The sequence below is a fragment of the Nomascus leucogenys genome, chromosome 8 (assembly GCF_006542625.1).
Source record: "Nomascus leucogenys isolate Asia chromosome 8, Asia_NLE_v1, whole genome shotgun sequence".
Classification (NCBI taxonomy): domain Eukaryota; kingdom Metazoa; phylum Chordata; class Mammalia; order Primates; family Hylobatidae; genus Nomascus; species Nomascus leucogenys.
Window position 1 is genome coordinate 109291669 of NC_044388.1, and position 26882 is coordinate 109318550.

General features: G+C 58.1%; 2 protein-coding genes across 3 annotated transcripts in view; both read right to left on the bottom strand.

The window, feature by feature from the left end:
• Window positions 1-16542, bottom strand: part of RALGDS (ral guanine nucleotide dissociation stimulator) — a 51080-nt gene extending 34538 nt beyond the window's left edge. For both annotated transcript variants that reach the window (XM_030818100.1, XM_003276796.3), the window contains exon 1: window positions 16290-16542. In XM_030818100.1, coding sequence (XP_030673960.1) covers window positions 16290-16307 — 18 coding nt within the window. In that variant the 5' untranslated portion in view covers window positions 16308-16542. The remainder of the gene's footprint in view (window positions 1-16289) is intronic.
• A 3753-nt stretch (window positions 16543-20295) lies between these two features.
• Window positions 20296-26882, bottom strand: part of GBGT1 (globoside alpha-1,3-N-acetylgalactosaminyltransferase 1 (FORS blood group)) — a 41441-nt gene continuing 34854 nt past the window's right edge. Inside the window, exons 13-16 of the mRNA XM_030818103.1 lie at window positions 23366-23416; window positions 23252-23287; window positions 22531-22665; window positions 20296-21592 (exon numbers count right to left, since the gene is read on the bottom strand). Of these exons, the coding sequence (XP_030673963.1) occupies window positions 21067-21592; window positions 22531-22665; window positions 23252-23287; window positions 23366-23416 (748 nt within the window). The 3' untranslated portion in view covers window positions 20296-21066. The remainder of the gene's footprint in view (window positions 21593-22530; window positions 22666-23251; window positions 23288-23365; window positions 23417-26882) is intronic.

Sequence of the window (26882 nt, forward strand, 5' to 3'; positions counted from 1 at the left end):
TCACATGTTGGCCAGGATAGTCTCAAACTCCTGACCTCGAGATCCACCTGCCTCAGCCTCCCAAAGTGCTGGGATTACAGGCGTGAGCCACTGCGCCTGGCCAGAAGCGCTCAACTTTCACGGTGGGGCACCAGTAGGGGAGTGGCAGGGACCCAGGCCACCCTGCTAGGTGTGTTTGTGAGCTAATGCCTTTGCTTGGACAAGCAGCTCCCGGGTACCAGGCCCTGTGCAGGGCATCGCATCTCTCATGCAAGCTTTCTGTGCTATTCTTGAATAGCCCACTCTAGCCCAGCTTCCCAAGCCTGTTACCCCCATATCTCCCCTGCCCCCACCTCCAGCGCAGGTCAGCCTGGCCTCAGGGCCCAATCCTGGGGCTCCTCCTTTCAGAGCCAGGGTGGGCAGGGCTACGCAGGGCAGTGGGCACTGAGCTTCCTGGAAAGGCCACTGAGGGACTGCAGACACAGGCCGCAGGAGGAGCAGCACCAGCTGCCACGCAGAAACGCAGGAGCCCCGAGGAGGTGGTGCTGGTGGGAGGGAAGCAGCAGGGCCATGCACCCCTCCTCCCACCCACGTGGTCCCTGGCCCTGCCTCTGCCGCCAGCCTGGGGGAGAGCAGGGTCTTTGTTCCCTGCCGGCCAGGCCGCCACGTGATGCGTCACATCACTGTCACTGCCTGGAACGAAGACCGCCATGGACAGCCCAGGCGCTGGGGCCTGGGGGTGAGGCCAGTTGGAGGAGCTCCACCTGCAGCCTCCCCACCCCAACTCTGGCTGCCTTCAGGAGCTGGGCCTAGTGAGGGCCATACATGGCACAGACATTTCCAGCTACTGTGCATGAAGCTCACGACGGCCCCGACCTCGGGCTTCTCCCAGGACACACGACCTGCCAGCGGTCCCACGATGCTCTGCCCAGCACGCCAGGTGGCCTGGGATAATGCACCTGGCCACACACACAAGCCCAGGCTAGCAAAACCCAACCCACAGGCACCTTTCTAGGTAGGGGCAGGCCCTGGCCGGGGGCGAGGCCCATTGTTTACAAACACTGTGCAGCTGTCGCTAGGAGCTGTGACTCAGAGCCAGAGCAGTGACTCCTCGTGAAGCTGTTTACTCGGCACCACATCCTGTCCAGGAAGCAGATAGCAGAGGCCGAGGCCTGGCTTTTGCTCCTCTTTCCTGCTGCTAACTTGACTCAGGGACCTGCTGACCAGACTCTGTGTCCAGCTTGGGGGACACTCCAGCTCCCCTCGCCCTGGCTTCTGGGAACCTGAGGCCGCATCAAGTCGCTCAACACATATTCAGGCCCAGCCAGCTCTGCTAGGTAGTGATGGTGCTGTGGCCCTGCACGACACAGATCCTGCCCCTGGAGGCTGCACCTATGCCTGGCATCCCCTCCCTCTTTGGCTCTGACTAGGAGACTCCCAGGGACGGGGGCACCACTGACACCTGTCACCGTGCAGCCCAGAGGCAAATCCTTGCCACGTTCAGAAGCCTGGGAGGCAGGATCAACTCCTGATACCCCTTCGTACCCTAGAGCCTAGTCTGGCGCTGCCTTTAGCACACCTCAGTGGGGACAAAGCACTTTTCCAGACAGCCTCTGCCAGAAAGATGAAGCCACAGTCATCATCTCTGTTGTAAAACTGAGAAAACTGAGGCCCAGAGAGGGCGAGCAACTTGCCTGATGTCACACAGCGTGTTAGTGCCAAGGCAGGGTGTAAGTCCGGCCCCCAAGGCTGCTTGCTTTCCTCTACTCTGTTTCAAATGAAGGATCACAAGTAGATTTGTTCCAGGCAGCACACAGACTTGACGCTGCTGGGACCCTGTCCCTGGGGTGGGTGGTCTGTCCCCTGTAGGAGGCCTAGGCTGGCGACTCTGACTCCCATTTCTGCTGATCACTGCTGCCTCCAACCTGGCGCCTAAACCGGAGTCAACAACCCTCTGATAATTTCTACTATGCACTGCCATGCCAATGCGGGTATCAGTTCACCATCACGATATGTGAGGCAGGTTTTGCAGGCGAGTTTGAGGATGAAGCTCAGAGATGGCACAAAACTCATCCAAGGCCACACAGCAGAGCAGGGCTTCCAATCCTGTCTGGCTCTGAGGTTTGCACTCCCAGGCACTCCTTCCTGCAAACTCCTAGCAGGAAGACTCTTTATAACTCTTCATAAAGAGTCAAAGGTGATTTTATCCTCACGGTGCCCTTCTAAGTTCAGGGTGCAAGTATCTCAATGACCTCCAGTTCACAGGAGGGCCCCTGCGTGTGGTGGGGAGGCAGAGCCTCAGAATGACTTGTGGAAGTCTACACACCCCAATGGCGAGGCCCTTTCCCCTGCTCCAGGCTGGGGAGAACTGGGGACTCCCAGGAGCAGCAGAGCCACGGGACACACCTGCCAAGGCATGTGGAAGGTGGGCCACCCTGGAGTGGGGAGAGAAAGGCAAAGAGGGGCTGTGCTTATTTTGGCAGCTGGGGCTTGGCACCACCCCAGGCAGGATAGTAATTCAGCAACTGGCTGATTCACCCACCGCAGGGCTCCCCTGCACTGGCTGCCTGCCTGCCGGCCCCTATTACCAGCCCACTGAGTCACGCAGGTTGCCAAGAAGCTGAGGATCCAAGAATCCAGGCCCTGCCCCAGCCGCTCCCATTGGCTTTGAGCCCAGCAGGACCCAGCCCTGCCGAGGGCACCGCAGCTCCCCTCCCCAACCCTGCCTGCCCCCAGGTCCAGCTCCAGGAGGAACCCAGCGTCTAACTGTAAGGCTCCAAGCAGTGGCTGGGAGCTGGGGCCTACAGTGTCAGGAGTCTGGGGCCAAGCCCTCGTCCTGTCACTTCCTGGCTGGGTGGAGCTGGGTGAGCCAGGTAGGTCCCTTTCCCTTGCTGAGACTTGGTTCTGGCCCATAAACAGGGATCATCTCTGCCTCAAAAAGACTGCATGCTGAAATGAAACACTGGATGGGAAGCACTCAAGATAGGGCCTGGCACATGCTCCGTGTCAGAAAATGGCACCCCAAGGTGGCATCCTCTGCAGGGAAGAACCAGAGTTCTTATTTTGAATTCAAGGCCAGCTGATACTTCTGTAAAATGCAACTGAAATGTTGCAGCAATGTCAACTGCCATAGAGTTTCTAAACAATGTCAATTTCTCTACTGAAGGAGATGAGGATCAGTAACAGAGTTTGTAGCCTGCACTGTCTGCAGACCACAGAGAGGGCCCGGGGCACAGCTATATTCACACAGCCAGACCACGCGAATTTACTGAACACCTACTACGTGCCAGGCACTATTCGAGTGCCAGCAATAGACCAGGGAAAAACACAAAACATAAAAATCACCTTTGGCCTGGGTCATAATAAGTAAAATGCATTTTTGAAAATAAGAATGCTCCAGAAGGCAAAAACAGAACGGGGAAGGCTGATGGGGCCCATGGGGCAGGAGCAGGTGCTACAACTGCAGACAGGCCAGGAGAGCTGAGGGGGCAGCGCAGGTATGGCTGGAAGGAGGGACATTAAAACATTTCACCTAGGCCAGGCTCAGTGGCTCACGCCTGTAATCCCAGCACTTTGGGAGGCCGAGGCGGGCGGATCACTTGAGCTCAGGAGTTCGAGACCAGCCTGGCCAACACGGTAAAACCCCATCTCTACTAAAATTACAAAAAATAGACGGGTGTGGTGGTGTGCCTGTAGTCCCAGCTACTTGGGAGGCTGAAGCAGGAGAACTGCTTGAACCCGGGAGGTAAAGGTTGCAGTGAGCTGAGATCATGCCACTGCACTCCGGCCTGGGCGACAGAGCAAGACTCCGTCTCAAAACAAAACAAAACAAAACAACACAATTCACCTACCACAGGGTCCTTTCATGCCCCCCATGGCGGGGAGGTTGTAAGCTCCTTGAGAGCAGGGACTCTGTTCCCCAGGGTCCTGATGCCTGGAACAGCATCTAGCACACAGCTGGCTCTCCGTAAATGCCTAGATGAACAAGTGAGCTCGACAGGCCAGACTCTAAAATATTCGGAGGTTCTTGTGGGAAGATCACCAGGAGAGCTCCTTGGAAGAGGTGATGAGGCTGGAGAGGGGCCTGATGGAGGGCAGGGGGGCAGAGGGCCAGGGAAGGGCGGGGCCGTCTCTGCTCACCTGGCTCCCTCCCATTAAAGTGCTTTCCCAGGAACCAGACTGAGAAGAGAGGCAGAAGCAAGCCCAGGTGGGGGAAGAGCGAGGAGGAAGGCAGCCAGGCTTTCTGGGAAGCAAGAGCCCTTTTTCTTAGAAGCAAGGCCCTGGAGTTTCCCAGAAGCCAGGCTGCCCTGGGACGGTGGAGGCAGTGGTAGACGGTCAGGTTGGCCCTGGTTTAACCTAGGGGATTTTCCCTTCCTAAATTCCTGGCCCAGGAACAATTCTTGGGGAATGGGTCTCTGTTCACAGGTAAGTAGAAGTTGCTCTGGTGTGGGCAAAGAGACCTCTCCCCAAGGCACAGCCATGGCTGGTGAGGATGGGGGATGGCGGCTGAGCCCACAGTCAGGCCCCTGTGTCCAGCAGGCCCTGGTCACCCAGTGCACTCAGGCCAGGGGAACCAGGACAAATGGGCCCTTGTAGTTGGGAGGCTGCCTGCCGTGCCAGGGACACTGTGTGCCCGGTGCTGCCACCAGCCTGCCGCCTGCCTGAAGGGGCTGAGGGCCTGGGAAGTGGGGCTACCGTTTCCGAAGGGGACCTCCTGAGCTGCCCTGGCCTCCGGAGAGGGCACAGGGCCTTGGCTGGCTGCCAGGAGGTGGCAGGGCTGGTGCCCGTTGCCCTCCTTCTCAGAGTCCTTTGCCTGCAAGAAGTTCCCCAGGGCTAGAGAAGAGCAATCCCTTGGGACTCTAGGGCCCTGGGTCTGAAGGACACTGCTGTGTCCCACCCTCCTGCCACCCACTGTCCCGTTAACCCCTGGGCTTGGCTCCTTCCTTGGCTTCTCCCCTGGAAGGCGAGGCTCAAGGGCCTCTCCTGTCTGCCTCACCTGGGATGCCTGACAAAGGACAGCAAGGTACCAGCTGCCCTCCCCTGCCCAAGGACCCTCCAAGCCTCACCTGGGATGCCTGACAAAGGACAGCAAGGTACCAGCTGCCCTCCCCTGCCCAAGGACCTTCCAAGCCTCACCTGGGATGCCTGACAAAGGACAGCAAGGTACCAGCTGCCCTCCCCTGCCCAGGAACCCCCCAAGAACTGTTCAGGTCTCCGTGCCAGCATCACAGTTGGCAGCTGGGTGTGCCAGGCAGTGGCTGAGCAGTTTCCAGCCACCACAACCCTGTGAGCTGGGCCCGGCTGTCAACCCAGTAACACATGAGAAAACTGACACTCAGCCCTCCTCATGGTCATGGCTCCGGCCTGGGCCTGGTGCTTTGTTTGTTTGAGACAGAGTCTTGTTCTGTCACCCAGGCTGGAGTGATCTCGGCTCGCTGCAACCTCTGCCTCCCAGGTTCAAGCAATTCTCCTGCCTCAGCCTCCTGAGTAGCTGGAATTACAGGTGTGCACCACCACGCCTGGCTAATTTTTGTATTTTTAGTAGAGATGGGGTTTCACCATGTTGGCCAGGCTGGCCTCAAACTCCTGACCTCAGGTGATCCACCCGCCTCGACTTCCAAAGTGCTGGGAGTACAGGCATGAGCCACCGCACCTGTCCAGGTCTAGTGCTTTAAAAAGGCAAAATGCAAATCCCCACTCCCTCCCACACTCACTGTGGCAACGTGCTCTCCCTCCCCAGGCACCAGCCATGTGTCCCCACACGCAGCCACACGTACCTCTTTATATCTGTGCTCCCTCAGCCACTGTCAAGCTTGTCACATCTGAACGCATGCATGCTGCAGACATATGGGGTCACCCAAAGGCAGAGAGATGCCCCTGCCCCCGACACACATGCTAGAATGCACATGTACCCCACCGCATCCCACAGCACACAGCCGCTGCCCCTGCAGGCCCAGAGGCCCCGGATACACACCCTGCTCCCTGCATATCTGCCAGACAGCAATGGGTACCCCGGTGTCCCCAGACCCCTGAGCACACTCCCTCAGGGCTGTGGAGAGGGGAGGAGGCAGGGCTGCATGCAGCGACTCCCCGGCCCCAGCGGCTGGGAAGGAAACACCTCATGGAGTCCTGAAGAACGGCAAGCGGCTGTTTCGAGGGGGCAGGGGGACCAGGCAGGCGGTGCTGCCAGCTGAGACCTTCCACACTGGGCACTACCCACCTGCCCACTACCCCCAGCTGTCACCTCTCCAGCCACCCAGGGCCTGGGGCCAGGTGGACTGCTTCACCCTTGAACTCCAGTCCTGTCAACTGGGCAGCAGGGCCTGGAACTTGGCCTCAGGGAAGAAGGGGGTGGGGGGAAAGTGGGACGCGTGGCCTGGGCAACTTACTCGCCTCCTCGGGGCCATAGTTCCCCTACCTGAAAAAACCTGTGGGTTCAACTTAGGGCCTGCAAGTGTCCCTGCCCTCCGCCCACTCCCTGGCTCCCCAAGGGCAGCGGGGGCTGGTGGGCCATCGGCCATCTCCCTTCTGTGAAGCGGAGCGGACATTGGCTGCCATCTGCGGAGGGCCTGCCCGTGCGGTGCCAGGGGCCTCAGGAACACCTCACACTCCCCCACATCCGTAGGCCCACAGAGGAGGCAATGGGGGTGCAGAGGAGTTAGGGAACCCACTTGTCTGGGTCCCCTGAGGCCAAGCCAGGGCTCCCATCCCGCCTCCCAGGCTTCTCTCCCCTTGACTTCTAGACAGCCCGAACTTCCCTGGGGCTGCTGTTCCTGGTGACCATCATGACAGATGACAGCACTAGTCAGGTGATTAATCAGCTGATCACGGCCGGGCATGGTGGCTCATGCCTGTAATCCCAGCACTTTGGGAGGCCGAGGCAGGCAGATCATGAGGTCAGGAGATCAAGACCATCCTGGCTAACACGATGAAACCCTGTCTCTACTAAAAATACAAAAAATTAGCTGGGCATAGTGCTGTGTGCCTGTAGTCCCAGCTACTCAGGAGGCTGAGGCAGGAGAATGGCGTGAACCCTGGAGGCGGAGCTTGCAGTGAGCAGAGATGGCACCACTGCATTCCAGCCTGGGCGACAGAGCAAGACTCCGTCTCAAAAAAAAAAAAAAAAAAAAACAAAAAATCAGCTGATCACTTGATCATCGGGACAGATAAGTGCTGCTGCAGCTATAGCCCAGCACGGGTGGGGTGGGAGCCGGAATCCCTTTGAAATGGATTCAGGTCAGGTGGTGGCAGCCCCCAGGACTTAAATACCTTCTGCCACCCTCCTCACAGTCTCACCCTCCCCACAGTCCCCCCCTCCCCGCGGTCCCGCCCTCCCCGCGGTCCCCCCCTCCCCACGGTCCCGCCCTCCCCACAGTCCCACCCTCCCCACGGTCCCACCCTCCCAGTTTTGAACTTACATTACAGTCAAAGGGCGCCCCCCGCACCCCCCCCCACACACACATCTGGGATCAGGACAAAGTCCCAAGAGGGGCGGGTGCCAGAGGTGGGGGAAGTTCCTGGACTCAGGGCCTCTGGTTGGCCAAGGGTGCTTTCTTCTTTCTCTCCACTGGACAAGCCCACCCCTCCCTGCCTTCCTCCCTCGCAACACAAAGGTCAGATGGGCACACCTGACCTCTCAGGTGGTGTCCAGCAGAGAGGTCCTGCACCCTTCCCATGGGAGCCCTTTCTGGACCCCAACCTAGAAAGAGGGAAGGACTGGGGTGCCCTCCAGCAGGCAGTGGATCCGGGCCTCCCTAATCCTTCCCAGAAGGACTGGACAGCTCAATTCAGCTAATTATGTGCCCACCAGGCAGTGCAGGGAGGGGAGGCCAACGTGGGGGAGGGGGGTGGTCCTTGGTGCAGCACCCACGCAGGGTGGGTGGGGCTGTGTGCCTGAATCTTCCCTCCCACCAGCTGAAGTGGCCTTCTGCCGCCTGTTCCTTGGTGCTGGGCTGGGGGCTCGCCTCGTCCGCCCGCCTTCTTGGTGTGGCATCTGGCATGAATGTGGGCCGGGGCTGCACGCACCTTGGGCTGTGGGCTGGCAGCTCCCCGCCACTGTCTGTGCTGCCCCCTGCCCTGCCCCTCCTCCTGTGGCACTCCAACTGGGGGTGGCTGGGCAGAGTCCCCAGGGGGTCACCCTGAGCCCAGCCGACGACCCCCAAGTGAACATACAAGCTCAGCACCCAACTCCGGAGGTGGGCACGCCCCTTGCCCATTTGACAGATGGGGCAAGGGAGGCTCAGAGGGGTGAGATCATGACTCAGGGTCACACAGTGAGCAAATGATCAGGGTCAGACTGGCATCCTGGCTCCATGAGAGCACCGGGAGGACCCGGGGAGTGGTCACCAACAGTCCCACCCTCACTGCCATCCCCAGAGAGAACATCTGAGGCAACCGGGTCTCACAGCCTTCCCATCCCCAAAGTCCAACCCACTGGGCAGTGTGGCCCCACCTGCCTTCTCCCACCATTCTGCTGCCCCACCCTTTCCCAGGGTTTGGGGCTCCAACTCGCTCCTTCCAGGCTGGACACCCCTCATCCATGTTCTCACCTCGGCTCCGACAGTGCCCAGGTCTGGGTGCAGGGTGGGTGCCCACAGACTAAGGTAGCCCCTTTGGGAGCCCAGAGGGCAGGGCTTCCTTACACCCTCACAGCAACTGTGGGGGCCTCAGGGCAGACAGGGAGGCTCAGAGGCGTCCTGTGCTTCTTCTAGGATGCCCGGCAGTAAGAGCTGAGCTGGAATTCAGACCCAGATGTCCTGCTCCAAAGCCACCTGCCTCACCTGAGGACCGGGGGTCTGATGGCCGAGGTGGATGCCGACAGGTGAGGAGGAAGGACAGTGGCCGGCCTGGTCCTGGTCCCCTCACTCTCCTGCCCCAAGGCCCCAGTAGGTGACATAATTCACAGGGCAATGTTTATGCACTGAATGGTGAACACACAGGCAGAGGGGTAGATGGGCCACCAATGGGGAAACTGAGGCCAGTGAGAAGGGACACACTAAGGTCACATAGTCAGTCGGTATCAAAGTTGGCCCAGAACCACAGTCCCCTGTTCCAGGGGCTCTACCCAGCCCAACCACAACCTGGCATGCCATCCTGCCCCAGGCCAGGGAGCCCACAGCTGCAGGGCGGCAAAGCACATGATACCACACACGGTACCCCATGGCCCCACACACTCTGGCTGGCACCGAGCCATCGCTGTGCCTTCTGACCTTGCGTTTTCTGACATTCTGCCACTGTCAACTCTCACTCAGGTATCCAGGAAGTGGCCTGTGTTGCTAGGGGACTGGCTTGATGCCAGGTGGCTGGCAGAGTGGGGAAATGGGGAGCGGGGAGTGGACTGGGGTGTCCCTCAGGAAGGATCCAGGGGCAGAGGCTACTGGGTCCTGTGTCAGGGTGGAGGGCCATGAGAAGTATCCGAGGAAACTCAGCCGGTCAGGCCCCTTCCTCCCCAGGCTCTAAGGAAGGTCCTGGACCCTGGTCTCTGCATTTTCTCTTTCAGCCTCAGAGTCTTCTTTTCGGGCCAGGGGTGGGTGTGCGCTGGTGGGGGTTGGAGGTGAGCCATCGGAAAGCCCATCGGAAAGCCCCAGCCCTGAGCCTTCCTGCAGGCAAGTATTTTGGGGGCCAGCAGTTGCCAAGCAACTGCTCTGGGTTGCCATGGGAACACTCACTTTTTTCTGGGGCTTGTCATTTTTAGGGGGATGCCACGATGCTTCCCATTCCCTTTCCTCTCCACTTCCTCATCCTGGCTTGGCTGCCCTGGGAGGGGACACTGGGAGCCCATAAGCTCACACCCCACCCCTGTGGGGGACCCACATACCCCTGGCCCTAAGATTCTTTGAGGCTCCAGAATCAAGAACCCCCAAAATGCAGAGCCCAGAGTCCAAGGCCCTCATTAGAGCAGGGAGACGATGAAAGGGGCTCATTAGCTCTGTTTACGTCTCCTTGCCGACATTAACCACCACTGGGGGCCTGGGGCCTCCCAGCCCCGCCCTGCCCAGCAGCTGGGCCCAGCCCTGACCGTTGGAAGGCCACTGTAATTGGAAGGAATGTGGTCCTGGTGCCTGGCCCTTCCCAGGCTTGTGTGCACACAGGGAGGTGCCATTGCCAAACTGCCACTACCTAGCTGTGGGAGTCCCTTCCCCTTCCAGTGCCTCAGTCTCCCCACCTGGAAGTGAGGATGGCAGTGGCACTTACCTTGCAGAGTGCTGAGCAGATACAAGGGACACTTTAGCACAGGGCCTATGGGCTGGCTGTCATCACCAGGCACCTCTGCAGCAGGGGACAGAGGGAAGGACTCTGTGGAGAATAGCCCTGTGGCTAGCATGCAATGGTGACTGACCACGCCACTGATGGCAGAGTGGCCAGTGAATCCAGGTCCCCAGGCTTGTAGCCCATGCCTTCTCCACAAGATCTGTCTGCCCCATACCCCTGACCCTTCCACAGAAGCCAGGGTGCTCCCCACGGGCCAGGCACCCAGCGCCAGCCAGGTGTGCAGAGGCCAATATCTGCTGTGCGAATCAATCACTGAACCAACTGTCAAGGACCAGCAGCCTCAGGGGCGGGCCTGGTAGCTCGGTGAGTGAGGAGGTGGTGGGAGCGCCTTGTGCAGGTAGGGAGGTGACAGTAAGAAATGGCCTCTGGCCGGATGCAGTGTCTCATGCCTTTAATCCTAGCACTTTGGGAGGCCGAGGTAGCAGGATCGCTTGGGCCCTGGTGTTTGAGACCAGCCTGGGCAACATGGTGAAACTCTTGTTTCTACAAAAAAAATCCAAAAATTAGCTGGGAGTGTTGGCGTGCATCTGCCACCCCAGCTACTCTGGAGGTCTGAGCCCAGGAGGTCGAGGCTGCAGTGAGCCATGATCCGGCCCCTGCACTGCAACCTGGGCCACGGAGAAAGACCCTGTCTCAAAAAAAAAAAAAAAAAAGGAATGGCTTCCACTCATTCCACTCCTGGGCCAGCGGCCCACTGTGCACTCCACTCCCTTTCGCTGATGCCATGTGAGCGGCTCCATGGCGGGGACCTGATCCCTGCTCCTCAGCCCCACACTGCCTTGCCCCTTTGTATATCAAAGGGGCCTCTGAGGGGCCCTGCTGACCCCCATCAGGAGCAGCAGGACCACCTCAGGCATCCCAGCTCCCCTGAGGCAGGGTCTGGGGCTGGGGTTGGGGGGAAGGACCCCTCAAGTCTCTATTTGCACAGACAGCCCACCCGTGCCCAGGGCTGCCTTCCGAGCACACGCAGGCCTGGGCCTGCAGTAACAGGAGAGCTATTTGCAAACCGCAGGTGTAATCAGCCGCAGGGCCTCTGGAGAGGCCTGAGAAAGGACAGCTCGGCTTGCAGGTGAGAAACCAAACGAAAGGCAAACTCCTGGCCCCTGTGGGCCCGGCCCCTGCAGCCTCGCAGGTCCCCTATCCCTCCTCCCTGCCTTCCTTTTCGCCCCGTTGACACCACGGTCTGCAAACCATGGTCCTCCTCGCCACCCCGTCACCTCCTCCTCGGCCCCCCCGCCGGCCTCCAACGCAAAGTCGCCACCCAGTCACCCCGCCTCGGCCCCGCCTGGTTTGATTTCCTCCCGTGTGTGTCACCCATGAGGTGGCCGTGCCCCTGGCCTGTTTACAGCTGTGCGCAGGCTCCTCGCAACCCGAAAGCGAGACCTTTGTCTGCGGCAGCTCCGCGCCGGGCTGGGCGGCCGCACGGGAGGGCACAGCGCCACCTGCTGGTGCTGCCGCCAGAACGCGCCAAACTGGGGAGCAGGCGGGCTCCGCTCACGCCCCCACACCCCCTAGCTGGGGGCTGGGTTCCTGCGATGTCCTCCGACTCCCCGCTGCTCCCCTACTCCCCGTAGGCACGCGGGTACCTGGCCTTTGGGAGGGGGATCATTCCCAATACTCCTGTTACGGTTGAACTGTGTCCCCCAAAAAGATCCCTGGTACCCGTGAATGAGATCTTATTTGGAAATAGGGTCTGTGCGGATAGAATCTGGGTGAGGTCATACTGGATTAGGGTGGGCCTTAATCCAATGACTGCTATCCTTATGATAACAGGGAAAATTGGACAGACACGCACATGCGGCCATGTGATGATGGAGGCACAGTTTGGAGTCACAAGTCTACAAAACCAGGAACGAATGCCAAGGAAACTGGCAGCCACCAGAGGTTGGAAGATACAAGGAAGGATCCTCTCCTAGAGCCTTCAGAGACAGCAGGGCCTTGCTGACCCCTGGATTTTGGACTTCTGGCCTTTAGAACTGTGAGAGAATAAATTTCTGTTGTGTTGAGCCACCCAGCACTTTGTAACAGCAGCCCGGGAAACTGACCCGATAGACACTGGCCCCAGTCATCGCCCTCTGTGCCATCACCACACCTCCCCTCCGCGAATCAACCATGACCACAGGACACCTCCTTCTGGAATCTCTCTGTGCCCACCCACTCCCCAGATGAGCACTTCCCCTTCCCCTGGCAACTTCCCAGACTGTGTTACCCCCCGCCCTGGCATGGCCTGGCCCAGGAGACAGATACGAAATGAATGAGTGAATATCCACCTTTGCTACTTCGTCATATTCAGATGTTTGTAAAAATCAAGTGGCAGCAGTGCTGGGGGTTAAGGAAATGGGGAGAGTGATGGCAGGTGTGTGAGGGGAGACAAGGGGGCACTTCCAGGTACTCACAGCCACCCTGGGAGCTGGGACAGCCAACCAGTGTGTTCTCATGCCCCCAGCCCCTGAGGCTCAGAGAGGGAAAGCCATCTGGGTCACCAAGCTCCTGTCTCTTGCCAGTTCTGTGACCCCAAACTAGTCATTGTGCCTTTCAGGGCCTCCCCAGTCTCCCGACCTGCACAATGGGGATGGTTCTAACATCTACTTCCTGGGGACATCACCATGCTAATGTGAGACAATACTACAAAACCTGTCAGCTACCTCACAGACTTAGAGATGGAAGGATTAGGAAGGGAAGGGGCCTTCAGAGACTGCAGGGCCCTGCTGACCCCTGGATTTTAGACCTCTGGCCTTTACAACTGTGAGGAAAGAGACTTCTCACAGGGGCGAGACACAGCCCGGAATACAAGTCGGACAGGCTGGGCACTGGTGCTGTGATCTAGGGAAAGTCACTCCCTTCTTGGTCTGGTTTCCTCGTCTGCACCATGAACGGGTTGAAAATTAAGCAAAAATCAGATATTGGCCCCCTGTGGCATACAGGAGCATCTTCCAATGGGAACACCTTCTGATGGCTCCCATTATGTTTGTTTGTTTGTTCGTTTGTTTATTGAGACAGGGTCTGGCTCTGTCGCCCAGGCTGGAGTGCAGTGGCATGATCTTGGCTCACCGCAATCTCCACCTCCCAGGTTCACGTGATTCTCCTGCCTCAGCCTCCAGAGTAGCTGGGATTATAGGCACCTGCCAAGACACCCAGCTAATTTTTGTATTTCTTTTTTTTTTTTGAGACAGAGTCTCGCTCTGTCGCCCAGGCTGGAGTGCAGTGGCGCAATCTCGGCTCACTGCAAGCTCCGCCTCCCGGGTTCACGCCATTCTCCTGCCTCAGCCTCTCCGAGTAGCTGGGACTACAGGCGCCCGCCACCACGCCCGGCTAATTTTTTTGTATTTTTTAGTAGAGACAGGGTTTCACCGTGGTCTCAATCTCCTGACCTCGTGATCCGCCCGCCTCAGCCTCCCAAAGTGCTGGGATTACAAGTGTGAGCCACCGCGCCCGGCCTGTATTTCTTTTTTGTAGAGATGGGGTTTCACCATGTTGGCCAGGCTGGTGTTGAACTCCTGACCTCAGGTGATCCACCTGCCTCGGCCTCCCAAAGTGCTGAGATTACAGGTGTGAGCCACCGCACCCGACCTCTGTTATGTTCAGAATCAGGCCTGACTGCCTCCTCTCAGCCACTGTCCCAGGCAGCCTCCACACTGGCTCCAGAGATCCCTGCCTCCTGGTACATAAGTTGCTGAGTGATCCCCTTCCTCCGAGGGTGATTGGATTTAGTGACTGGCTTCTCACCAACAGAATACAGCACAGATGACATGAGGTCACTTCCAAGATTTACAAAACACTGTGACTTCTGTCTTGCTTGTTTGCTTTTGTTTTCCTCCCCACCCTCACCCCTCACTCTGGGGAAGTGAGTTCTGATGCCATGAGCTGCCTGCCCTACAGAGAGACCCACATGGCAGTGAACCAAGGGAGGGCTCCCACCAACAGTCACAGAGGAACTGACGCCCTCAGTCAAAACTGAATCCTGCCAGTAACATGAGAATGGCCTGGGGGCGGGTCCTGCCCAGTCCAGCCATGGATGAGACCCCAGTCCCAGCCTCCCTTGAGACCTGGGGGCAGAGGCACCCAGCTGAGCTGCCCTGGATCCGGGTCCACAGAAACTGTGTGATGATCAATGTCTGTTGCTGGAAGCTGTACATTAGGGTAGTGTTGTCACACAGCTGTCTCCAGGCCCCTGGGCTGCCCCTCCCGCCCCCAGCTCACTTGGGCCACACTGGCCTCCTTTCTCACTCCTCTCTGGCCAAACTCATTTCTGCCTCCCAGCCCTGCCTGCTGAGCCTTCTCCATCACACTGTCTAGACTCGTGCAGGGCTGGCCCATGCTTCGTCTTCTGGTCACAGCACAGATGTCCCCTTAGCAAGACCTCTCAGACCCCTACCCAGCAGGCCCCAGCCCTCCCTGGCAGCCCCGGCATTATTTTCGCTGCAGCACTTGCTTTTTCCTTTCTGTGCCTGTTTGCTTTTGTGCCCTGTCCATCGCCCCCTCCAGACTGCCAGCTCCGGAGGGCAGGCCCCCCTGGGTCACTTTCAGAGCCATACCCAAGCCCAACGCTGCCCCCTCCCCAACCCAGGGTGAGTGCTTGGGCACACCTGCTGAAGGGAAAGAGGAGGCTCTCGGAGTCCCCTCCCGCCTCTGAGCAGCTCACATTGTGGAAAGGGATGCTAGTAATGGGGGGTGTGCATTGGGTGGAGGCCGGGGTCCCCCAGAGGGACCCTGCCGGGCTCTCCCTGACTCCAGTTGCTCCAAGGAGCACAGTGGGCACTGCCTCCCCCTGGTGGCCGGCAATAGCACAGCAGCAGCCTCAGGCAGAAAACCCAGAAAACAAAACACACACCTTTGTTTGGGTGTTGTCAAGGTAGCAGCTTTCCCGAGTCCCAGGGGGTCAAAGGAGCAGAACCTGCAGTCTCCAGGAGTAATTCAAGGAGCCTCAGAAGCTTCGTTTGCTCCCCTTTTTCCCTCTGCTGGCCCCGGGGTGTCCAGTTCACTCGTGAGGCCTCCTCACTCCAACCAGGGCAACGGCTCCGGCCCCACTTCCAAATAAGAACCCTGAGGCTTCAACAAGGACAGTCTTGTCCCACAAGAGTGGTCCAGTGCTTGGCCACGTTCTGCACCACCCCAGACCTTCAGCCCTTCAGCCCCCCAGACTTCTCTTGCTCAGAAGGACCTCCAAGAAGAAGGCATTTTCCACAGACCTCGGTGGGTAGTGGGGGCATCCCCAATGGAGACCTAAGGCCGACAGACACGTCTACGGGCCTGTGGGACCCTTGGGGTCACCCAGGCCAAACATTCCGATTTATAGAGCAGGAATTCGAGGCTTCCTTTCCTACAGCCCGTCCACATTGAAGGAGTCTTTTCCTGCGTCCAGGTGATCACAGCGGTGAACACAGAACCCCACAATCTGTCCTCTCCAGGCTGCCCCACCCCAGACAGATCCTGGGAACCTTGGAGAACCCCCGCCCATCAAGCTGGCGTGTCCTCCCCTTGCCCCCCACCCCGTGCCATGGCCCCAGGCATGTTGTTGGGTACCGGATGCCCCTGCCCATGGCAGAGCAGCCCCTGCCCTCTTTCTTCTTTCCCTCAGTCGCTTCCCCAGCGTCCCGTCCTACTCTGAGCCCCAGGAAGTGTGTGGTGTGTGTGTCTGCGTGTGTGTGAGCATGTATGCGCAGGCCTGCGCCTGTGCGTGCGCGGAGAAGCCCAGGCAAAGGAGCCCACATGGCAGATGGGCAGGGGTCCCCAGATCTTAGAGGCTGTCATTCCCAAAGCAAACCCCACGAGAAGGGTGAGCCGAGCCCTTCCCGGCCTAAGAGACCGGAACCCTCCCTTCATCTCTGGACTCCGCCAACTTCGTGTGCCCCGGGCCAGTCCCTGCCCCTCTCCTGTCCTCAGTTTCCCTACTGTCCCGGGCGGGTTGGACGCGGAGCTGCGTAAGCGCACGCTCTGCGTGGACGCGGCGCTGGGCTCCCTCCCCCCGGTGGGTGTGGGCGGGGGCGTGAGGTCCTCCCTCCACTCGCGACGCGGGGCTGGGGACGGCGCGCACTCACCTGGCAATCTACCATCATCCTCAGCCTTGGTGGCTCATCGCCGGCCCCAGGGCGGAGCCCGGGGCTCGCAGAGGCCGCTCGCCTCGGCCCGCGCGCGGCGCAGGGGTGCGCCCGGCTGCGGGGCTCATGGCGCGGCCTCCGGTCCCCGCCGGGCCCAGGACTTTGCGGCCCTCGGGGCCGCCCCGGCCGCCGCCAGCGCCGCTCCCATTGTCTGCGCCGCGCCGCGCTCCGGCCGCTCGGGCCCCGCCGCTCGGTTCCGCTCCGGCTCCCGGGGCTCGGGCCCGGGTGGGCGGGGACAGCCTCGGCCCCGCCCCAGCCCGCCCGCAGGTGCGAGGGGCGCGCCCCGCTGCGCGAGCTCGGGGACGCGCTCGGGGGCGCGCTCAGGCCTCCCTCCCGCGGGCCAACGCGGGTGTTCCCCGCGCGGGGCAGCCGGGCCTGGTGTCCAAGGCTGGGCGCGCACACGGGGCCTGCGCGGGACCGCAGACAGCGCGTGCACGTCACTCCCCCTCGCCGCGCGCACGCGCCACGCGCCACGCGCCACGCTCCAAGCACTGTGTGCGGCCGATCTCACGTGTCCCTCCGCCCCAGCCGCCTGCTCAGTACTCCCCACCCCGCTGGGACCTAGGGCCAACCTCGCCCCAGCCAGGCGGGGGCCGCTGAGTCGGCGCGCCGGCGTCACCAAATATACACGTTCACCCTGTCGCCCAGCACCCCGATGCCACCTGCTGGACTCGGCTTGGCGGATGGCTGGGTGCTGGGGGACCCGAGGTGATAGCGGACTCAGCCTGGGCAGGGAGAAAGTCAGGTCTCCCCTTCCCCTCCTCTTCCCCACCTCCCTCCTTGTCTTCCCCGACAGCACCCGGGACCACAAGGTCCAGCTGCAGCTTCAGCTGGTGTAAGACGGGGCTCGAGGGAGCCTTGGGGAAGGAGGTCTCACACTGGGGTTGAGCGACTGTTGGGGGTGGTCAGTGTTATTAGGGCTCACTGATTTCGTCCCTTTTTATTTTTTATTTATTTATTTTTGTTTTTGAGATAGAGTCTCGTTTGTTTGTTTTTTGAGACGAAGTCTCACTCTTGTCCCCCAGGCTGGAGTGCAATGGTCGATCTCAGCTCACTGCAGCCTCCGCCTCCCAGGTTCAAGCAATTCTGCCTCAGCCTCCTGAGTAGCTGGGATTACAGGCACCTGCCACCACGCCCGGTTAATTTTGTATTTTTAGTAGAGACAGGGTTTCACCATGTTGGCCAGGCTGGTCTGGAACTCCAGACGTCAGGTGATCCGCCCGCCTCGGCCTCCCAAAGTGCTGGGATTACAGGCATGAGCCACTGCACCAGCCGCAGTCTCCTTCTTGTCCACCAGGCTGGCGTGCAGTGGCTAGATCACGGCTCACTGCAACTTCTGCCTCCTGGGTTCAAGTGATTCTCCTGCCTCAGCCTCCCAAGTAGCTGGGATTACAGGTGCACGCCGCCACCAGCACGCCCTACTAATTTGTGTTTTTAGTAGAGACAGAATTTCACCATGTTGGCCAGGCTGGTCTCGAACTTCTGACCTCAGGTGATCTGCCGGCTCGGCCTCCCAAAGTGTTGGGATTACAGGCGTGAGTCACTGTGCCTGGCCGTCCCTTTTATTTATTTATTTTATTTATTTTAATTTTTTGAGACAGAGTCTCATTCTGTCACCCAAACTGGAGTGCAATGGCACAGTCTCGGCTCACTGCAACCTCTGCCTCCCAGGTTCAAGTGATTATCCCATCTCAGCCTCCCGAGTAGCTGGGACTACAGGCATGTGCCATCACACCTGGCTAATTTTTGTATTTTTAGTAGAGACGGGTTTTCACTGTGTTGGCCAGGCTGGTCTGGAACTTCTGAGCTCGTAATCTGCCCACCTTGGCCTCCCAAAGTGCTGGGATTACAGGCGTGAGCCACTGTGCCCCGCCCTTTTTATTTTTAAAAAAACTATGTAGAGACGAAGCCTCACTGTGTTGCCCAGGCTGGTTTGGAACTCTTGGGCTCCTGCGATCCTCCTGCCTTGGCCTCCCAAAGTGCCAGAATTACAGGCGTGAGCCACCGTGCCCAGCTTCATTCAATTTTATATCAGAGCCAAGTCACCAGCACTGCAGGCCACTCAGCTGTAAGTGGCCAGGCCCTGCTGTGCATGGTGACCCCCACTTCATGGCTCTTCCCCGTCATTCATCCCCGAGCTGGTCATCAGCGGCCTCATCCTGTGTTGGGGCCTCGCTGGCCAGGTATCCCCTGAGTCCAGCACTTGGGCCCCATATATATTGATCCTCCTGCTGGGACAGACATGCAGTGACCCCTGCCTCCTTGCCTGGCATTCAGAACCCTGTGTGACCTGGTCCCTATACCCCAACTCTAGCCTCCTGGGGCCATCCTGACCCAGGGACCCCATCAAGCCCCTGCCCCTCTCAGAGCCCCCTGCCAGCACTGCCCCTCCCCGTATCCTCCTCCACAATGCACTCACCTTCAGAGCTGCACTCCTCCCACCCTGTGCACAGCACAGTCTCGAACCCAGATGACCTGGGTTCGAACCTGCAGCTGGGCCACATCACAGGCAAGCTCATGGTGACCTCTCAGAGTCTGTTTCCTCTACTGAAAATGGGTCAGGGACTCCCACCCGGGAGGGTGTGCCAGGGGTAAAGCTGGGTGTAAGTGGGGTGAGGGAGGTATGGGGGATTTCTCCCCTGCTAGGCGGAGCGGCCCAGGACTCAGAGTCTGCTGTCACCTCAGGTCCCCCATCTCCCAGCCATCCACCCAGCTGAGTCGGGCGCTTCCATGGCCCTGTCTCTGCTTTCAACAGAAGCTCCTCGGAGGCAGGGCCTACTCCTTCAGCACAGAACCCCTTCCATGGAGCACGTGCTCCCTATGAGGGACACAGAGGCCATGGTTCCATTCCTGCTCCTCTGCCCAGGAGGCACCCAGAGCCCCTTCAAGACTCCAGGCCTCTCCAGCCCAGTCTGTCTCCTCCAACTGGTCACTCCATCTGTCCACACTCTCGGGATCTGTCGCTGCTCACCGGCCAAACCACAGGTGCAGGAAGAATGAACTCAGGGCTGGCCCCAGCTTTTCCACAGGTGACCAAGTGGGTGGGTGCCTGCCCGTTCTAGTATGACCAGAGTCTACCCCACCCTCCTCTCTGTCTTCTCCTTCCATGGAAAAGATGCTGCTGTCTCCAGGGTGGTGAGCACCAGGCCGCCAAGCCCTGAACCCATACCCCACCCCATTTCTTCGTGGCCAGGCAGACAGAACCACACTGTAGGCCTCTGAAGTCCTTCTGGGTCCAGACTGGAGAGGTCATCTTCCCGCGCCCTCTAATCCTGGCCTGTACCATTGGCTCAGAGTCCCACGCCCACTGGTGACCTCACAGGGCTGCAGTGACCCTGGATACAGGAGCTCCCAGGGTTGTCCGGCTGCTGGGCTGCATACCCCTCTACGCAGTTGGGAGTGTGGCGGATCTGCTAGCACGCTCCGCTTCACCCAGTCTCCCTGGAGAACTGGAATGAATTCCTGTCCGTTGCAGCCTCTAGCTTTAGCTCAGATTTTCTGGAGTAACTATATCCCCTACCCCCCGCCCCTATTCGATTGTGTTTGAAATCCAGTCTGCCTGTGTCCCCACTGCCTGATGGAACAGACACTGGGGACACAGGCAGGCTGGATGTGCAGGTAAAAACCACCTTAGTGGCCGGGCACAGTGGCTCATACCTGTAATCCCAGCACTTTGGGAGGTCGAGGCAGGTGGATCACTTGAGGCCAGGAGTTTGAGACCAGCCTGGCCAACATGGTGAAACCCTGTCTCTACTAAAAATACAAAAATTAACTGGGTGTGGCAGGCGCCTGTAATCCCAGCTACTCGGGAGTCTGAGGCAGGAGAATCACTTGAACCTGGGGGGCAGAGGTTGCAGAGAGCCAAGATCACGCCACTGAACTCCAGCCTGGGTGACAGGAGTGAAATTCGGTCTCAAAAAAAACAAAACAAAACAAAACAAAAAAATCACCCTAGCTAGGGTTGAGCACACACCCCCTTTAATATAAAACTGCCCCAAACCCTCTTAAGAAGGAGATGGCTAGTCCCCTGAGAGTGTGGCTCACTTTGGGGTGCAGGAAACCAGAGGGAGCCTAGACCTGCTCCATTTCAAAGGCTGGCTCTGGGGGCCTGAGTGAGGAATTGGCTACATGTGGTTGGGAGACATCAAGGGACCCAGGACCCCTGTCACCAGAGAAAAGGGGTCTAGGGCGCCTTCATACTAGGGTATTAGAAGTGCTACGTTAAGGGCAATATGTAATAAGCGGGGGACTGGCGCGGCAGGGTTCTGGCACTCTGAGTCGGGCTGAGGCTTCAGAGCCTGCCCCACAAAGGCACGGCTGCAGAACGCGGCAAGCCTGCCGGGCCCTGCCTTCGTCACTGCGCCTCGCCTCCCCCTGTCTCACCGTTCCTATGCCGCATTACGGTGAGATCTTGTGTGCTACTGTGTGCATAGCCCTCTGCAGTTCACAGTGGCCTTTCCACATCCCTTTTCCGGTGGAACTCGCCTGACTGACAGAGGGAGGTGGGACAGGGCTGGTCTGCACGCTAGTGAAGCACTGGTGGCTGCAGGTCTTTGGGTCCCCATCCATGGCAGCCGTCAGCTCCTCAGGCAGCTGATATCCTTGTCCAGTGTAGAAAAGCGGATCAGCTTCAGGCTGGGTGGCTGGGGCTTCCTGTCGTCCCAGAGGTACTCAGGGGACAGCACCTTGGACGGCTTGTTTGAGATGAAGCGACGGTTCAGGTGGCTTTCCTCCCGCCAGGCTGCCATGATGCCATTGGCCTTGTCTGCCAGGATGGCCATGTGGCAGCCCCTGGTAAACTCATATACCCTGGCCACCTGCCCCCCGAAGACTGCCCCACCATAATAGAAGTCCCCTTCGCTGTCTGCCACAAAGGCAGTGGAAACACGCCTGCGCTCATAGGGGAACTGCTGGCGGGGAATGGCGTAGTAGCTTGGGTGAATGGCAGCCACCAGGTCTCCCAGTGTCTCAGGGCCCCACGGGTTCTGAAACACCATGTCCACATCAAGGCAGAAGACGTAGTCCACCTCTTGGTGAGCCCTCTTAGCAACGTGCTGGCTGATGGTCTCCGTCCGGCGCGTGGATGTCTCCTCTCACTAGGAGTGACCTTCGATGGGGATGGTGCTGAGGAGACGGTGGGGACCCAGCGGGACCCCGGGAACGGCTGCAGGGTTGTCAGTGAAGATGTAGTAGTGCAGCCGGTACCCACGCATGAAGAACTCCTTGGCCGACTCCAGGAAGGACTGGATGAAGTGAGTGTACCTAGTGATGATCACCCGGTCACCCACTGCTACCCCAGCAGCCTGACTGGGTCCCCACTGTGTGCCGGGGTCAGCCAGGCTGGGGTCCACTTGCCAGCTCCCCATGTCAAGATGTCACTCTCCTCCGGCCCTCTGGGTCCTCATTTGTCCAATTCCCAAAATGCTAGTACCAGCCTCTTACGGCTATTGTAAGCATGTTCCTGGTAGAGTTTCTTACGCTCCCAGACCGGGTGAACTTTTAATGAGCAATTTCTAAGTGCCCAGCGACGTTCTAAGAATTCTTATGATCTTTGATCCTCATAAGCTGTCTTAAAGCGTGCCCATTTTATAGGCAGGAACATTGAGGATCACAGAGAAGAAAGTAGGGAAGAAGCAGGTAAGTGAACGAATCAAGGGAAGGCAAGTTGAGCTAGATGCTGGGGACATGGAGTGGGGTGTGGTTGACACAGCCCTGCCCCCAGGCCAAAACTCACTGGACAAGAAGGACACCTGACCCTAGGTGGGCCATTCATCATCTGGCCATGCTTTAGGGATTGGGACTCCAGGAAGGAGTCCCAGAGGCCCAGAGGGAGGCTGCCAAGCGGCAGCTCCTAAAGGAAGGCCAGGTGGGGTCATGGGAGAGACGAGGGCAGAGGAGGGGTCTAGATGAAACAGGGAGGGGCAAGGGCACCTCCTGACAAAGTCTTGTGCTGTGCCCTCACCTGGACTCTGCCTCCCGTCTATGCTAGAGCCAGATCCCCTACCCCAGGAAGCCTCCATCCCACTATCACACCCTACACTGTACTTTCTATCTGCTCGGCACCTGGTTCTGAGCCTCCCGGGTGCCCAGCGGGGTCCTGTGTCCACGTCTGGTCTCTTCCCAACTATAAACTCCTGTGGCTCAGGAAGACCTCCTTCCCCTTCCCCAGCCCACTACTCACTTCCCCACGGCAAACACTGTGACCCCAGTGGTCAGGTTCAGTGGCTGGTAGATGTGCTGCAGAAGCTCTGGGTTGAAGGTTCCCTCAGAGACGATGGGCGCCAACCAGGGTGTGAGTGTCAGCAGCTGTGTGGGCCTGGCAGCAGGGGGGCCGTGGGCAATGAGACCCTCCCCTGTGAAACCCTGAGTCTCATCCCGGCCCTGGCTCTCACACTGTGTGACCCGGGGCAGCTTCGTCCCCATCTCTGGGCCCCCCGTCCTCATATGGAAAGTGGGGATAATGATAGCCACCTCCCAGCAGGACTGGGAGGACCAGGAGTTAACGCACACCAAGGAGGAGGTGGCATTGTCCATGTGTGCCAAACCCCTAATAAATGAGAGTCATTAAAAAGGGCAAGACCACATGGTCATGAACAATGGCCTGAGCACCTGCTGAGTGCAAGCACGGTGCAGATGTTACAATACCTCTCATCTGCTCCTCCAGCCTCCAGTGAGCTAGGCACTATTATCCACCTGCACAGAAAAAGCTCAGAGCAGTTGGGTACGCTGCCCAGGGTCACACAGCCCAGGTCCCTGACTCCCAGCCCTGTGTCTTTCCACAGTCCCTAACTCTCTGGGCCCCAAGGCCACCCTGATATTAGCACCTCCACTACCCCAACTTATAAATCAGAGCTCTTTTGGCCCTTCCCCTGACCCCCATCAGGCCTCTCCATGACACCTACCTGTGCTCCAGCAGCTTGGGCTGCGGGTACTGTGACCTGCAACCAAGAAGGGCCAGTGGTGGAGGGGAGCCACCACCTTCAGGGCCACAAAAGAGGAAATGCCAGTCTCCTTACCATACCACGGGCTGGAGTGGCTTCTCCCTCTTGTAGTGCAGCTTCATGTTGCTGGTGGCAGAGGCAAGAAAGAGCCATCATCATGGGGCTGGGGACAGAGATACTCAGCACAGGAAGAAGGAGGAGTCAGAGGCCCCTGCGGGCGGGCACCCAGGGTCCGTGCAGGCTCCTTCTGACCTTCCCCCACAGCCCCACCTGACTCTACAGAGGAGCTGGGGACCCCTACAGAAGTGATCTGTCCAGGGTCATTGAGAGACTAAGTGGCAGGGCAGTGATTCGAACCCAGTGCCGCTTGGTCCTAAGGCTGATGCTTTTCCAACCACGTCGCTCTCGTTGTCGGAAAGAAGATTTGAAAACCTGCAAAGGGCCAGGCACGGTGGCTCACGCCTGTAATCCCAGCACTTTGGGAGGCCGAGGCGGGTGGATCACAAGGCCAGGAGTTCAAGACCAGCCTGGCCAAGATGGTGAAACCGCGTCTCTACTAAAAATACAAAAATTAGCTGGGCGTGGTGCCAGGCGCCTGTAATCCCAGCTACTCCGGAGGCTGAGGCAGGAGAATTGCTTGAACCCGGGAGGCAGAGGTTGCAGTGAGCTGAGATCGCACCATTGCACTCCAGCCTGCGTGACAGAGTGAGATTCCATCTCAAAAAAAAAAAAAAAAAAAAAAAAAAGGAAGAAAAGCTGCAAAGGCCTGGTGACTGGGACCTTGGGTGAGCTAAGAGCTAATTAAGCTGAGCCCACTGTAATGCTCAGTTGTAAGCAATCCTCCTGCCTTAGCCTCCTAAGTAGCTGGACCTGCCAGGCACTCATTACCACCCCCGGCTGATTTTTTAAAATTTTGTAGAGATGGGGTCTTGCTATGTTGCCCAGGCTGGTCTGTGAAAGTATTTTGTAGATGTGATTAACATTCTATATCAGTTGATTTTACCTAAAAGAGTATCCTAGACAACCTGGGTGGGACTGATCCAATTGGTTGAAAGGCCTTAAGAAGAGAACTGGTAGCCAGCCCAGGTGGCTCACACCTATAGTCTCAGCACTTTGGGAGGCCGACGTGGGCAAAACGCTTGAGCCCAGTAGTTCAAGACCAGCCTGGGCAACATGGCAAGACCTCATCTCTACAAAAACAACAAAAATTAGCTGGGTGTGGTGGTGTGCACCTGTGGTCCTGACTACTTGGGAGGCTGAAGCAGGAGGATGGTTTGAGCCCAGGAGGTGGAGGTTGTAGTGAGCTGTAATCACACTACTGCACTCCAGCCTGGGCCACCCACAAAGTGAGACCCTGTCTCAAAAAAAAAAAAAAAAAGAACTTTCACCTGTGGGCTGTGGTGTCCGCTCCTATCTGAGTTTCAGCTGCCTAGCCAGCCTCACCATCACTTAAGTCAATTTTCCTAGGTACATTGGCTATCTGTCTACCTTCCTACCTCTTACTGGTTCTGTTTCTCTAGTGGAACACTGACTGCCATTTCTCTGCATCTGCAAAATGGGCAAAACCATCCTTAGCCTTAGCGATGTGGTAAGAATTACAAAAGGTGTGTGAGGGGCTCTTGGCCCATGTCCAGCATGGAGCAAGTGCTCAGTAAGGTGAGGGATCCTGGGCAAGTCTTGGCAGGCAGCCTGCATGGTCAGTTTCAAGGTCAAACTGGATGGAGAAGAAAGAAGGGGGTCCATGAAGGAGGTGCCAGGGCTGCAGGGTCAGACCCCTGGGCTCACCTCTGGCTCTGCCACTAACTGGCCCAGGGACCTGGAGCCAGACATTTGACCCTGTGAACTTTAGTTTCCTCATCCACAAAATGAGGACAATAAAACCATCCACTCAGAGTGTTTCCAGCAGGTGGAAGCGAGGTGCGGAGAAGGAAAAGACCGGCCGGGCGCGGTGGCTCACGCCTGTAATCCCAGCACTTTGGGAGGCCAAGGCGGGCGGATCACAAGGTCAAGAGATCAAGACCATCCTGGGCAACATGGTGAAACCCCATTTCTACTAAAAATACAAAAATTAGCCGGGCGTGGTGGTGGGCATCTGTAGTCCCAGCTACTCGGGAGGCTGAGGGAGGAGAATCGCTTGAACCCGGGAGGCAGAGGGTGCAGTGAGCCGAGATCCCGCCACTGCACTCCAGCCTGGCGACAGAGCGAGACTCCGTCTCAAAAAAAAGGGAAAGGCCACCCAGCCAGCAGCAGCAAGAAAAGGCCCGATGCTGACTGTCCCCAGGCAGAAGCTCGTAAGGATGCCACCCACTGATGACACAGTAGTCTGCCAGGTCCTTGTAAGTTTCTTTTCTTTCTTTTCCTTTTTGAGGTGGGGTCTATCTGTGTTGGCCAGGCTGGAGTGCAGTGGCACAATCTCGGCTAACTGCAGCCTTGACCGCCTGAGCTCAAGCGATCCTCCCACACCAGCCCCCTGAGGAGCTGGGACCACAGGCGCCACATCCAGCTGTTTTTGTGTTAATATTTTTGGTAGAGACTGGGTTTCACCATGTTGCCCAGGCTGGTCTTGAACTCCTGAGCTCAAGTGATCTGCCTGTCTCAGCCCCCTAAAGTGCTGGGATTACAGGTATGAGCTGCCTTGCCTGGTGCCCTGTGAGTTTCAATACATCATGTATGATGGGGTGGTTGAAGCCTCCTTGAACTCTTCCACCTCTAGGCTATGCTTTTTTATTTGTGGTAAAGTATACAAAACACAAGATTTCCTACTTTAGCCATATTTAAGTGCACAATTCAGCGGCATTAGGTACATTCACATCGTCATGCAACCATCCAACACTTGTGTCCAGAACTTTTTCATCATCCCAAAAGGAAGCTTGGTCCTCATTAAACAACAGCTTGCCATTGCCCCTCCCACCCCCCGGGAATCATAATTCTACTTCTGCCTCTATGAACTTGAGTATGGAAGGTACTTCCTATAAGTGGAATAATAAAGTTTTTGTCCTTTTGTGATTAGTAGCTACTTTTTTTTCTTTTTTTAGATGGAGTCTCAGTAACCTCGTCATCCCAGCTGGAGTGCAGTGGTGTGATCTTGGCTCACTGTAACTTCAGCCTCCTGGGTTCAAGTGATTCTCCTGCCTCAGCCTCCCAAGTAGCTGGGAGTACAGGTGTGTGCCACCACAGCCCGCCAATTTTTGTATTTTTATTAGAGACGGGGTTTCATCATGTTGCCCAGGCTGGTCTCGAACTCCTGAGCTCAAGTGATCCACCAGCCTCGGCCTCCCAAAGTGCTGAGATTACAGGCATAAGCCGATACACCCAGCCAAGTTGCTACTCTTGAATCAATTTTTTAAAGTCAGTTTGTCAAATTGGCCCTCTGCCCTAGTTTCCTACAAGCAAGCATGTTTCAGGGCCCTGCTCGGAAAGCCCTGGGATTCCAAAAAGCGGTCAGGAGTTAGAAGGAGCACCAAACAACCCAGCATTCTGCGCCTCCCTGGCAGCGAGCTCCTCTTTTCTCTCCACAAGCCCAGACACACTCCAGCTGCAGTGAAGAGTTACACACAAGAATACAAAAGCAGGCCGGTGTGGTGGCTCATGC